Consider the following 11,881-nt stretch of genomic DNA (forward strand, 5'->3'; position numbering starts at 1 on the left):
CTCCTGAGGAAGAGAGATGGAGCAGATGTGGAGCTCGAGCTGAGGAAACCGAGGCTCAGAGGCACTCAGGTATCTGACCAAGGCCTCAGTGCTAGTATTCAATGGCACCCGAGGCATGAGGGGGCTGTCTGGACTCCTAGTAATATTTTCCAGATCCCTCCTCCCTCTGCTTTGCTCATGGAAATTTCTAACCACTCTTGGTGATTTGGAAAAGGTAAAACAAAACAACCCCTGCCCCCTTTATACATTTGTTCTTTATATCTTTGTTAAAATTCATCTGCATTGTTGTCTGGCTCCCTTTGGCTATAGCAACAGGGCCCTGCCATAGTCCAGGTACCGAGGTCCACGAAGCAGCCTCCCTCATGTGTCCCACCCCTCCAGACCTCATCCTTCTGTCTCCTGCAGAACTCTCTCCCCTCTGACAATATTGTGAACACAGACTTCACTGCAGAACCCCCAGACCTTTCTTCCTTGGTGCTGGCTCCTACAAACAATTGACAAGGAATCTTTGGACCCCTTCTTTGCCTGGGACAGTTGGCATCATTGTGGACTTCTCCATGTGGAGAGTCCTTGGGATATTGTCAATCTTTGCAGAAAAGTTTGTTGAATGAATGTAAATGAATTCACACTATGGTGTAAAAGTTAGACTTTTTGTGTTTTTTGGGGGCCAGGGGGGTACCAGGGATTGAACTCAGGGGCACTCAACCACTGGGCCACATCCCCAGCCTTATTTTGTATTTTATTTAGAGACAAGGTTTCACTGGGACTCGTGTTTTAATGTATGACCTCTCCTAGGAGTATTTAATAGCCTTTAATATGTAGGGCCCTTGACTTACAAAGCACTTACAACTCCCTTTCTTCCCCCAAACCTTGCTGAGGTAGGTATGGAATGAGGCATCTTTCAGAGAGGTTATACAATTTGCCCAAGGCCACACAGCACATCTGCAAAGACTGCCATACACAGTAGGGTTCGCAGATTCCAGGGATTAGGATAAGCATCTTTTGGGGCGCATTTTGCAGTCAGCTAAGGGTACAACGGAGAACACCGTGAAGCTCATTTACCCCATGGCAGAGCTGTACGCCAAAGGACTTTTGGAGCGAGGAATTTCTCGGGGAACTGCTGATAAAGGTCACGAGAGGAGGGCGAGGTCATGCCCCTCAGAGGCCCCCGCGACCGCACCCAGGCGGTGGCCGTGGTGGTCCCAGTCAGGGACCAACCCCGGTGCACCCAGGTCCTGGCGGGCGGAGCCCGCAGTCAAAGGTTACGGGGAGGATGACTTGAACCGCGGGGGCGGATAGGCGGAAGACTTTGAGCCCAGACGCTGGAACAAGGTCCGGGCGCCTGGGAGGCTGCAGGGGGAGGAGGCCGACACCAAGTCAGCCAACGCTCGCGCCCTCCCGGCACCTGGGGGCGGCGGGGAAGAGGGGGTGCGGCTAAGGAAGAACGCCCCCTGCCGGGCAGAGTGGTCGAGCGTCGGGCTCCCAACTCTGGGAGCCCCTTGGTCCGGGAGGCAGCCCCCTCTGCCGGCCTCACCGCCTCACTGCACCCCGGGCCCCGTCGCCGCAGCCTTGGCCCCAGCCAGACGCCGGGCGCGGATCGCGGAGGGCTCGGCGCGCAGGGTTCGCGGGTGGGTGCGGGCCCCCGGGCTGCCGCTGGGGGGCGCCGCTGAGCGCCGCGCGCCGCTCGGCCGGGGCCGAGGAGACCAAAGCCAGCACCGCCCGGCCGGGCAGGGGGCGCTGGGCGGCGAGAAGCGGACGCCCCAAGGTGGGGGCGGGCTGGCGCCGGACCCCCGGCGCCCCTCGACCTTCCCCTGCGTCTCCCCGGCAGGCTCCGCCGCCCCTGTGCCCCCCACCCGAACCTGGCGGTGCAGCGCTGCGCGGCCGCTCCCGCTTCGTCCTTGGAGGGTGTGGAAGGGTGGGTTTGGGGCCGGGGGCGGGTCTGGGGGCGGACCCGGAGGCGGGGCTGTCTCTGCGGCAGGGCCCAGCTTCGCTCCCCCCCCCCCCATCGGTCTCTCTGTCTCTCCTCCTCCCTCCTCCTGCTCCGGGCGGAGCCCGGCATGGGGGGGCCGGCGCCCGGCAGGCCAGGTACGGTGATGTAGAAATTGGGGAGGCTTAGTGCGGGGAGGTGGTGGTGGGGGGACCGGGGGCAGGGCGGATTGGCGGGGCGAGAGGCGGAGAAACCCAGGGCAGCAGGACAAGGGGAAGAGGAGGGGTGCCCAGGAGCCTGGGGCCCTTGGATGGAGAGAGGGATGAAGCAGGCCAGGTTTGGAACAAACAGGGGAAGGGGGAGGACGAGGAGGGGCGCTGGGAGGAGTAGTGAGGCTGAAGGCGAAAGGGAGAGTGTGTTTGGGGGAAGGGAAGACAGAGCAGGTATGGAGACTGCAGCTCAGAAGGTAGCCAGGGAGGCCAGACTGGGGACCCCCGGGTGGGATTGAGGGGCGGGACTGGAAGGGGGAGGCCGGGGTTCTCCCCAATCCTGGAGGAGGAAGAAGGTGATTTGGGCCATCAGCGAGGGAGGGAGGTAGAGACCGTTACTGAGGGGTGGACAGAGGCCCAGGCCCAAAAGGACTGGAAACAGGGGGTACGCTAGGGAGTGGAGATAGATTGGTGGGTAGGATTTCAGATGCCCAACTCCGTGCCCCCACCCTTCCTTCAGCATCCCCACCCTACCCTCATGACCAGCCCCCCACCAAGCCTCAGGGCCCAGGAGGGGGTGGCAAGTCTGACCCTTCCCCAGTGGTGTCTAATGTAGGCAGGTAGGCCCTGGGCATAACTCCTTGTCTGTAGGTGTGTCCGGTTCCATGGCAGATTTGTGTGTGTCTGGAGGTATATGTGTGTCTGTGGGTGTGTCGGTGGGTGTTTATGTCTCTGTATGTTTGCTGCCCCGAGGTTTGTGTTTATCTATGCCCTTCTATGTGTCTGGCCCTCTGTTGTAGATATGGGTCTGTGGCTGGATGGTTCGTTTGTCTGAATGTGTGTTTGTGTGACCGCAGAGTTGCTGTACATTTGTGGGGCCTGTCTGAGTGGTGGGTTCAGCTGTATTTACACAGCATGGGAATCTGTGTCAATCTGATCTCTCGAGAGTGTGTATGTGTGTCTCCGAACACCTTCATCAGGGTGTGTGGCTCTGTGTACACACGTACTTCTGTGTTTGTGTCCTGGGGTTCTAGAGGCTGTGTTGGGTTTTCTGTGCCTGTCTGTTTTCCTCTCTGAGGACCCGAGTCATGTCTCTGCTCCTTTTTTTTTTTCCTCTTTCATTCATTCCTGCCCCCACCCACCCCACACCTTCTTTTTCTCCTTCTCACCCGCCACCCACCAAGTGGATCCGGGACCCAGGGAGGGCCGCCCCCCGGGCCTGGTGGCACTGAGCAGGGCCCCCCAGCCCCCACCTCCTGCCCCACGACATGAACCTCCTCTACCGAAAAACCAAGCTGGAGTGGAGGCAGCACAAGGAAGAGGAGGCCAAGAGGAGGTAAGGCTGGGGCCCCAGACTGTCTCCTTGCATGTCACACCTGTGCCTGTCTGCTGGACCACAGCCCCTCCTGGGGCTCAACAGCCTTGTCATTAGTGAGCTCTCTGATCTCAGATCCTATACTCAGTTCTGTATAACTGGAATTGTACATACTTGTCCTGGCTCTGCTCAGCCCTTGCCCCTGTCCTGGCCTCCTGGGGGGCTTCCAGCTCTGGAGCACCCTCTTGGCCCTTCCTCATCCCCAAGGGTCCGAGTCACTCCTTTCTGACTCACCTCAGGCCTGTGGTCTTCTCCCTTCTGTCATCTTGAGGCTGGCTGCTGACTCCCCTGTCACCTGACCTTGGAAGGGGCAGGCTCCACTGCCCTCACAGGGTCCAGGGACAGGGTCATTCAGAAGCCTCAGAGAGCATCCCCTTGCTGGTCTCCCCTGCTGGAGAAAGTGAGTGACCAAGTGACAGGGTTGTGTGTGTGGCATGGGGAATGTGCAGACTCGACCCTCCTTGCCCCAACCCCTGCATCCTTGCTGGCCCTCTCGACTTCCCCTCTGGGGACCGAGACCTGTCCTCTCCCACCCTGAATCCTTCTGCACTTCCCATTGACTGCACAGCCTCTTGGAGCCTGAGTCAGAGCCACCTCCCCATTCCCTTCTCCCTCCTCACAACTGTGGAGTTTAATTCTTGTTGTTAATTAGATTAATCAGAGCGATCGCTGCTGCGATCTCTCCCTAATGAAGGGTTAGTAGACAGGGCCTTAATGAGAGCCCAGCCCACCACAGTGCTCCCCTCTTCCCTGCCAGCCGCCTCCCCCTTCGCTCACCCAGGAGCCCAGAGATGGTGAAAGGAATGGGGGTGAGCGGAGGCCGATGGAGAGGACAGCACTGAGGGAGAGGGAGGAAGGGAGGAAAAAGGATCAGCCGGGGGAGGCTGCTCTGGCTATGCGGACAGCACACCCTGCATCTGGGAGAGGAGGCATGTGTGGGGGTGGAGGCCGCAGTAGCTGGTCATGAGAAGAGGCCAGAGGCCAAGTGTGGGCCAGTATGAGCATGAGAGAAGCCTAGGAGTTTTGGTGGCAGGTGTGTCCGTCTGTCTGTCAAGTGGGCTGTTGCCTGGGTTTGCAATTTCCCTCCCTGTGCCAGGCCGTATGCTGGATAAGACCAGGCTAGTGTCCAGCCCCGGGGACAGTGCCCTGCACACATAGTCATCTCTTTGCTCATCCCTTCCCTTACTGAGTGGCCTTTTTTCAGCCTAGCAATTCTGCCTGAAACCCCTGTATCTGTGTCTTAGACCTTCAGGTGTCCCCCATTCACAACTAGACTCCTTTCCTCCTGCCCACCAGGCCACAGGGTTCTGGCACTTCCTGGGGTGGAGGAGGGGAAGGCCCAGGCCTGAAGCCTGACTTCTGCTCCATTGGGGTCTTCTCTCCCCAGCTCCGGTAAGGAGGTGGCCCCTGCAGGCCCGGCGGGGCCTGGGGCTGGCCCAGGGCCTGGGGTCCGCGTGCGGGACATCGCTTCTCTGCGCCGCTCCCTCAGGATGGGCTTCATGACGATGCCTGCCTCCCAGGAGCACACCCCCCACCCCTGCCGCAGCGCCATGGCCCCACGCTCCCTTTCCTGCCACTCAGTGGGCAGCATGGACAGTGTGGGGGGTGGTCCTGGGGGGGGCGGTGGTGGTCTCACAGAGGACAGCAGCGCCCGAAGACCCCCAGCCAAGCCCCGGAGACACCCCAGCACCAAGCTCAGCATGGCAGGATCAGGGGCAGAGATACCCCCCAGCAAAAAAGCAGGTGAGACACCCCCACTGTCCCCAAGGAGAGCTGGGAGATGGGAGGATCCATTCCAGGCCAGGGGAGGCCTCTGGGAGGGTTCATTCAGGGAAGAGCCTAGGAAGTGGAAGGTTCCATTTCCAAAAGGAATGAGGGGTTCCTTTTGAATGGACCTGAGATGAACCAGTCAAGGGTGGGGGACACTCCCCAAAAGTTTGTTTTGGGGAAAGGAATGGTGGTCTGGGAGGGTATGGGGGTGGGAGAGAATTTAAGGTAGGAGCTGTGGATTCTGGGGCATGCATCAGAAAGATTGAGAGCTGCCTGGTAGAAAGGGACCTACCAGGACTGAAGTGGAGGGGTGTGGGAACAAAGAAGAGGCAGATATGTCCTTGCAGGTGGGTCAAGAAGTCATAAAGAATTGCCCCATTTCCTTCCTCCGCATAAAGCACAGTTTAGCACAGGGGCTATAATCCCAGCAGCTTGGGAGGCTGAGGCAGGAGGATCACAAGTTCAAAGCCAGCCTCAGCAACTTAGCGAGGTCCTAAGCAACTTAGTGAGACCCTGTCTCAAAATATAAAATGAAAAGGGCTGGGATGTGGTCAGTGGTTAAGCGACCCTGGGTTCAATTCCTTATATCAAGAGAATTTTTTTAAAAAGAAGCAGCAACCCAGTTTATTTGTCTTTTTCCCATCCCACCCAGGCTCGCAGAAGCTAACCCCAGAAGGCCGAGAGTCCAGCCGGAAGGTTCCTCCACAGAAACCCAGGAGAAGCCCCAACACCCAGCTCTCTGTCTCCTTCGATGAGTCCTGCCCAGCAGCCCCTTCTCCTCGAGGGGGGAACCTGCCCATTCAGCGCCTCAGTAGGGGGTCCCGAGTAACTGGGGACCCTGATGTGGGTGCCCAGGAAGAGGAGCCTGTGTACATTGAGATGGTGGGGGATGTCTTCAGGGGAGGAGGACGAAGTGGAGGGGGCCTGACAGGGCCTCCTCTTGGGGGTGGGGGCCCAACCCCTCCAGCTGGTGCCGACTCGGACTCCGAAGAGAGCGAGGCTATATATGAGGAGATGAAGTACCCGCTGCCAGAAGAGGCCGGGGAAGGCCGGGCCAACGGGGCCCCTGCATTGACAGCAACCTCCCCTCCACACCAGCCTCATGCCCTTCAGCCCCACTCCCACCGACGTCCAGCTTCGGCCCTCCCGGGCAGGAGGGATGGGACACCCACCAAGACCACTCCTTGTGAAATCCCCCCGCCCTTCCCCAACCTCCTTCAGCACCGTCCTCCACTCCTGGCCTTCCCCCAAGCCAAGTCTGCTTCCAGAACCCCTGGCGATGGGGTCTCGAGGCTACCGGTCCTCTGCCACTCCAAGGAGCCAGCAGGTTCCACCCCAGCTCCCCAAGTGCCTGCACGAGAGCGGGAGACGCCTCCCCCGCCACCTCCACCTCCTGCTGCCAACCTGCTGCTGCTGGGACCATCGGGCCGAGCCAGGAGTCACTCGACACCGTTGCCACCCCAGGGCTCTGGCCAGCCCCGGGGGGAGCGGGAGCTCCCCAACTCCCACAGCATGATCTGCCCCAAGGCAGTGGGGGTGCCGGCAGCCCCCCCTGCCCCGGCCGCCTTGCTTCCCGGTCCCCCCAAGGACAAGGCTGTGTCTTACACCATGGTGTACTCGGCAGTCAAGGTGACCACACACTCTGTCCTGCCAGCTGGTCCACCCCTGGGTGTTGGAGAGCCAAAGACGGAGAAGGAGATCTCAGTTCTCCACGGGATGCTGTGTACCAGCTCAAGGCCCCCTGTGCCAGGGAAATCCAGCCCCCACAGCGGGGCCATGGGTGCAGCAGCTGGGGTCCTCCACCACCGTGGCTGCCTGGCCTCCCCCCACAGCCTTCCGGATCCAACAGCAGGCCCCCTGACCCCCCTCTGGACCTACCCAGCTGCAGCAGCTGGACTCAAGAGACCCCCTGCCTATGAGAGCCTCAAGGCTGGGGGGGTGCTGAATAAGGGCTGTGGAGTGGGGGCTCCATCCCCCATGGTCAAGATCCAGCTGCAGGAGCAAGGGACCGATGGAGGGGCCTTTGCCAGCATCTCCTGCGCCCATGTCATCGCCAGTGCAGGGACACCAGAGGAGGAAGAAGAGGAGATGGGTGCCACCACATTTGGGGCAGGCTGGGCTCTGCAGAGGAAGGTCCTATATGGAGGGAGGAAGGCAAAGGAGCTGGACAGTGAGTCAGGGGTGGGGAATGAGCGTGGGGGGCTGGGGATGCTGGCGATAGTTTGGGGGATATGTTGGAGAGGTTATTTGGAAGCCACAGCCCATTGTCCTCCCTGGGTCTCCTGGAAGATCCTTCCAGGGATAGAGGTGGGCAGCAGAATTGAAAGGACAGATCCCTGTGTGTGTGCTGGAGGGACAGGAAGATCTGGGATAGGGACAGGGTAGCATCGAGCCCCATCCTGCTCCACTCCCTGCCCCTCCCTTCCTTGGGCTGCAGGGGTGTGTTTTGTGAGTGTGCGCACACTAGGAGCTAAACACAGCTGCCTCCCAGCTATTACCATGGCAACATATCCAGACAGGAGGGAGAGGAGAAGGAGGCCTCTACCGTTGCCTGGCAACGCAATGCTCTGCCAGGCCTACTCTCAGAGATGAGCTTAGTTCACAAGCAGCCCTTCCCCCTGTTGCCCCTACCCCACCCCACTTCTTGGGATTCTGCCCCTACCTGGGAGCAGTACCCCTGGTCTCCAGGTTGTCATTCTGGCCCTATCTGGGCTGGAGGGGCTCAGAAGCAAAAGCTAGGCTAGAAGAGGCCCCTCTGACCAAAGAAAAGGGTTTGGAAGCAGCACATGTATGTAATTTTCAGCCCCAGGAGATGGTACCAGTGAGTGGAAAGGGTGGTGGCAGTACTGGGTCCCTCCTGTGAGTGTGAGTGTTGGGGGAGGGGGTGAGATGCAGGGTCCCTCCATCCCTGCTGTGACTTGCAAGGAGAACATCCATGCTGAACTGTGTGTGCCTGGGGGCACAGAAAGACCTCTCCCCTGTGCAGGCACTGAGCTCTCCTTGTCATCCCAGCAGAGGTCGAGGATGGTGCCCGGGCCTGGAATGGCAGTACGGAGGGTCCAGGCAAGGTGGAGCGTGAGGACAGGGGCGCTATGGCATCTGGGATCCCTGTGAGGAGCCAGGGGGCAGAGGGCCTACTGGCCAGGATCCACCACGATCGAGGAGGAAGCCGAACAGCGCTGCCCATACCCTGCCAGACCTTCCCTGCCTGCCATCGCAATGGAGGTGACACCTGCCCACATATTCCCTACAGAGATTAGGGGTTGGGGGCTGGTGGAATTTCCCAGGGTTCTGCCTGGCCTATCCTGACTGTCAACCATTCATGTCCAAGTCTGGGCCCCTAAATCTTAACACCATGTCTTCAAACCCTTCCTCTCATGAGGTGGGAGCAGGCTGGCCAGGGCCTCCTTGGGAATTGGGGTGGGGGCACCCGGAGGCTCTCTTCTCACCTGCATTTTTCCCACCTCAGACTTCACAGGAGGTTACCGCCTGGGGCGCTCTGCCTCCACCTCCGGAGTCCGGCAGGCTGCGCTCCACACCCCTCGGCCCTGCAGCCAGCCCAGGGATGCCCTGAGCCAGGTGAGTCTTGACCTTTCTTTAATCTGTGAGGGAGCTGCTATGGAAAGAAAGGCTTCAAAGGGGTCAGACAGGCTGGGGTCTGAGCCATGTGGGCAGCACAGACTGCTGCAGACTAAAGCGAGGGGGTCCTGAGGAGGCTCTGGCTTCCAGTGGGACTGCTTAAGATGGGCAGCAGGCAGGACCCTGCTTGGAGAACGTTCAGAGCCACCAGAAGCTGAAGGTGCACCTTTGGACAATTTAGAGAAAGGAGTCCCTGGAAGGACCACTTAGAAAAATGCATGTTTGCGGGGAAGACAGTTTGTAAAAGGGGCCATCACTCAGGAAGAAACAGGCCCAGCCTGGCACCAGGGCCGAGAAAGGGTGCCAGGGTTGGATTTCTGCTCCCATCGGCTCCCACCGACTCCCACCGACTCCCACAGCCAGCAGGAGTGAGCAGCGGCCTGCAGGCAGGAGGACTTGTTTCTGGGGGAAGATGTGGGTCTGGGCATGAGGTCCTTGGCCACGCCCTCATCTTTTCCTTTCTCCGGGGTTGGTGGCACAGACCCACCCCGCGCTACCGCTGCCGCTGCCTCTGCCACCCCAGCCAGCCCGCGAGCGCGACGGCAAGCTCCTGGAAGTGATCGAGCGCAAACGCTGCGTGTGCAAGGAGATCAAGGCGCGCCACCGCCCTGACCGTGGCCTCTGCAAGCAGGAGAGCATGCCCATCCTACCCAGCTGGAGGCGGGGGCCAGAGCCCCGCAAGTCCGGCACCCCACCCTGCCGCCGGCAGCACACGGTCCTCTGGGACACTGCCATCTGAGGAGGGCGGGGCGGCTGGGGCATCTTCACTGGGAAGGGGCAGGGCCCGCCAGGCTCTCCTGTGAGACTTGCCTTGAGAGACTGAAGGACCAGGTGAGAGCGCCCGGGAGGACCCTGGCCCTCCACCCCAGTCCCCAGAGACGCGGAGCCTGCCAGGCCCATCTGGGCTTGGGGTGCCAGCAGCACCCCAAGAAATTTGGGGGAGGAGGGTTTGCTCGTTGTTGGGGGTCTGAGCACGGTAGACCCCTCCTCCTGCGAGGGCAAAGACCAAGGCATAGGGCGGCATGGGGAAGGATGGAAGGGGTCAGCGCTAGAAGGGGGTGGGTCAAACGGAGGAGAAAGATGAGAGCTGGGAGTGGGGGAGGGGCTGTTTATTTTGTTATTTATTTTAGTCTGGAGGGCAATTTGGGTCCTTCTGACCTACTCCTGAGCAGGGAGTGAAGAATGGAGGCCAAGTTTGCACTCTCCCCGATGCCAATGCCTAAAGGCCCCGCCATCCATGCCCACCCCAAAGTGAGGGATGGGTCCTCTTGGGGAGCCGAATGACAGAAGGGAGGGGCTCAAGCGAGCTGAAGACTTCGGACTCTTTACAGTATTTACAATTTTGCCAGAATTTGGTAGTGAGCGTGGCCTGCTCTGAAACAGGCATCTTCTTTAGTTCTGGGTTGAGGGTCTAGCGCCAGGGATGGGCGGGATGATTGGGGATGGAGGGAGATTTTAGTGGGTGGGGGGTGGGCAGGGTATTTATTTAAATTAAAAAACAAAACAGAAGAGCTGTCAGGAACTTTTTTTTAATTCCTTTCTTTTCAGAATAATATATTAAAAGACTAATGATCCTAGAGCTGGCGCCTTGTATTTCCGCCTTTATACACCTGCTGCTTCCTCCCTGCTGGGCCTGGTAGTGGGTGGGAGATCAAGGGTGTGCAGGGGGTGGTGAGTAGCTGTGGCAAATCATAGGGAGAGGCGGACTTTGAAGTAAGTCTGGAAATGACAATGTCCATCACTAAGCATTTATTGAGCATCTAATGTGTTCTCGGCAGACGTGAAGTTTGCCCTCAACATCTTGTAGTCTATAATCAGGGAGAGGAAACCCCCCAGACAGCAGCTAGAGTACTGCAGGAGTAATTGGGGAGAGGGCTGGAATTGTCCCAGAAGGCATCCTGGGAAGTGGGCCCAAAAGGACAGGTAAGAGGGCTGAGAGTGTGGCTCAGTGGTGGAGCATAGGGTGCAGGAGCCTTTTGCTCCGTCCCTGGCACCACAAAAAAAGAAGGAAAGGACAGGAGAGATCTGGTACAGAAATGAGGAAAAAACCCAGATGTCACACTGTTTATTGGTGAACAGTAGAAGGTTGGGGGAAGTCATGCAAGAAGTCGGGCTATGATGAAGTTGGTTCCGAAAGATCAGCCTCAAAGCAAGATTCTGGTCCTCAGGAGGGAATACAGAGGCATCCGGGTGGGAAGAAGGGGGGAGAGAAGGGGGGCGTCTGGGAGGAGGAAGGACAAGGGATGGTTGCAAGATGCAACTGAAGGAAAACATCCTCATGATGGGGTTGGAGTGAAATCAGTCCCATGTGAAGTTCAAGTCAAGCTGTAGAATTGGGGAGATGACAGAGAGAAAGGGTGCTTGAGAGGGTCTTTGAGAGAAGGACCTTGAATGTGAAGCAGTGAATATTTCAAAAGTTGGAAGTTGTGTTACCAACTAGAACAGAGCTTCTATAATGTGGGAGATGATGCAAGAGATGTCTTTCGATGGTATAAAGAACACTTTTTAAAAACTTTAAGTCTTATGCTTATTGTAGTCATGTTAGAAAAATCACAACTGGTACCTTAGGATACTTATTATTTTGTGAATTTTATTGCACAAGTAAAGGCTGAATTAATTAATTAGCTAATTAATTTTGAAGTGGTGTCTCACTATGTTGCCCAGGTTGGTCTCCAACTCCTAGGTTCAGGTGAGTGTCCCACCTCAGCCTCCTGAGTAGCTGGGTCTACAGTTGACAACCACTGTGCTCAGCTCAAATAGTTTTAATGAAGTTGTTTCAAGAAAACGACTAAGCAAATAAATAATGGTGTAGGCATTATACAGAACTTGAAAAATGATGACAATGATTCCAAAATATAGGAAACAAGTTAGAGGTGAATTGATAATAGTTTGGGAGAGAGGACAAGACTGTAGACCTTGGCAGCATCAACATAGAAGTCGTGGGCTGGGGAGATAGCTCAG

The 11,881-nt window shown here is 58.0% G+C and overlaps 1 protein-coding gene across 4 annotated transcripts; it reads left to right on the forward strand.

Annotated features, from left to right (window-relative positions):
• The first annotated feature begins 1,283 nt into the window (after nt 1–1,283).
• NYAP1 (neuronal tyrosine phosphorylated phosphoinositide-3-kinase adaptor 1) lies at nt 1,284–10,362 on the forward strand. Of its 4 annotated transcripts, none has more exons than XM_079121090.1 (7): nt 1,284–2,085; nt 3,321–3,472; nt 4,899–5,254; nt 5,934–7,451; nt 8,294–8,506; nt 8,751–8,860; nt 9,402–10,362. In XM_079121090.1, exons 2-7 carry the CDS (start codon nt 3,405–3,407, stop codon nt 9,657–9,659), a joined length of 2,523 nt encoding a protein of 840 aa, XP_078977216.1. In that variant the 5' UTR covers nt 1,284–2,085; nt 3,321–3,404; the 3' UTR covers nt 9,660–10,362. The 4 variants fall into 4 exon arrangements, with proteins under 4 accessions (XP_078977216.1, XP_078977219.1, XP_078977217.1 ...); XM_079121093.1 differs by having other exon boundaries at nt 1,289–2,085; nt 8,297–8,506; XM_079121091.1 differs by lacking the exon at nt 1,284–2,085 and adding an exon at nt 2,151–2,263.
• The last annotated feature ends 1,519 nt before the right edge of the window (nt 10,363–11,881 follow it).

The sequence above is a fragment of the Sciurus vulgaris genome (genome assembly GCF_902686455.1).
Source record: "Sciurus vulgaris genome assembly, chromosome: 18".
Taxonomy (NCBI): Eukaryota; Metazoa; Chordata; class Mammalia; order Rodentia; family Sciuridae; genus Sciurus; species Sciurus vulgaris.

Coding starts and splice junctions, on each gene's coding strand:
- NYAP1 (XM_079121090.1), top strand. CDS start 3,405: ATGAACCTCCTCTACCGAAAAACCAAGCTGGAGTGGAGGCAGCACAAG. Junction 5,255..5,933: donor ACCCCCCAGCAAAAAAGCAG/GTGAGACACCCC, acceptor CATCCCACCCAG/GCTCGCAGAAGCTAACCCCA. Junction 8,861..9,401: donor CCAGGGATGCCCTGAGCCAG/GTGAGTCTTGAC, acceptor TTGGTGGCACAG/ACCCACCCCGCGCTACCGCT.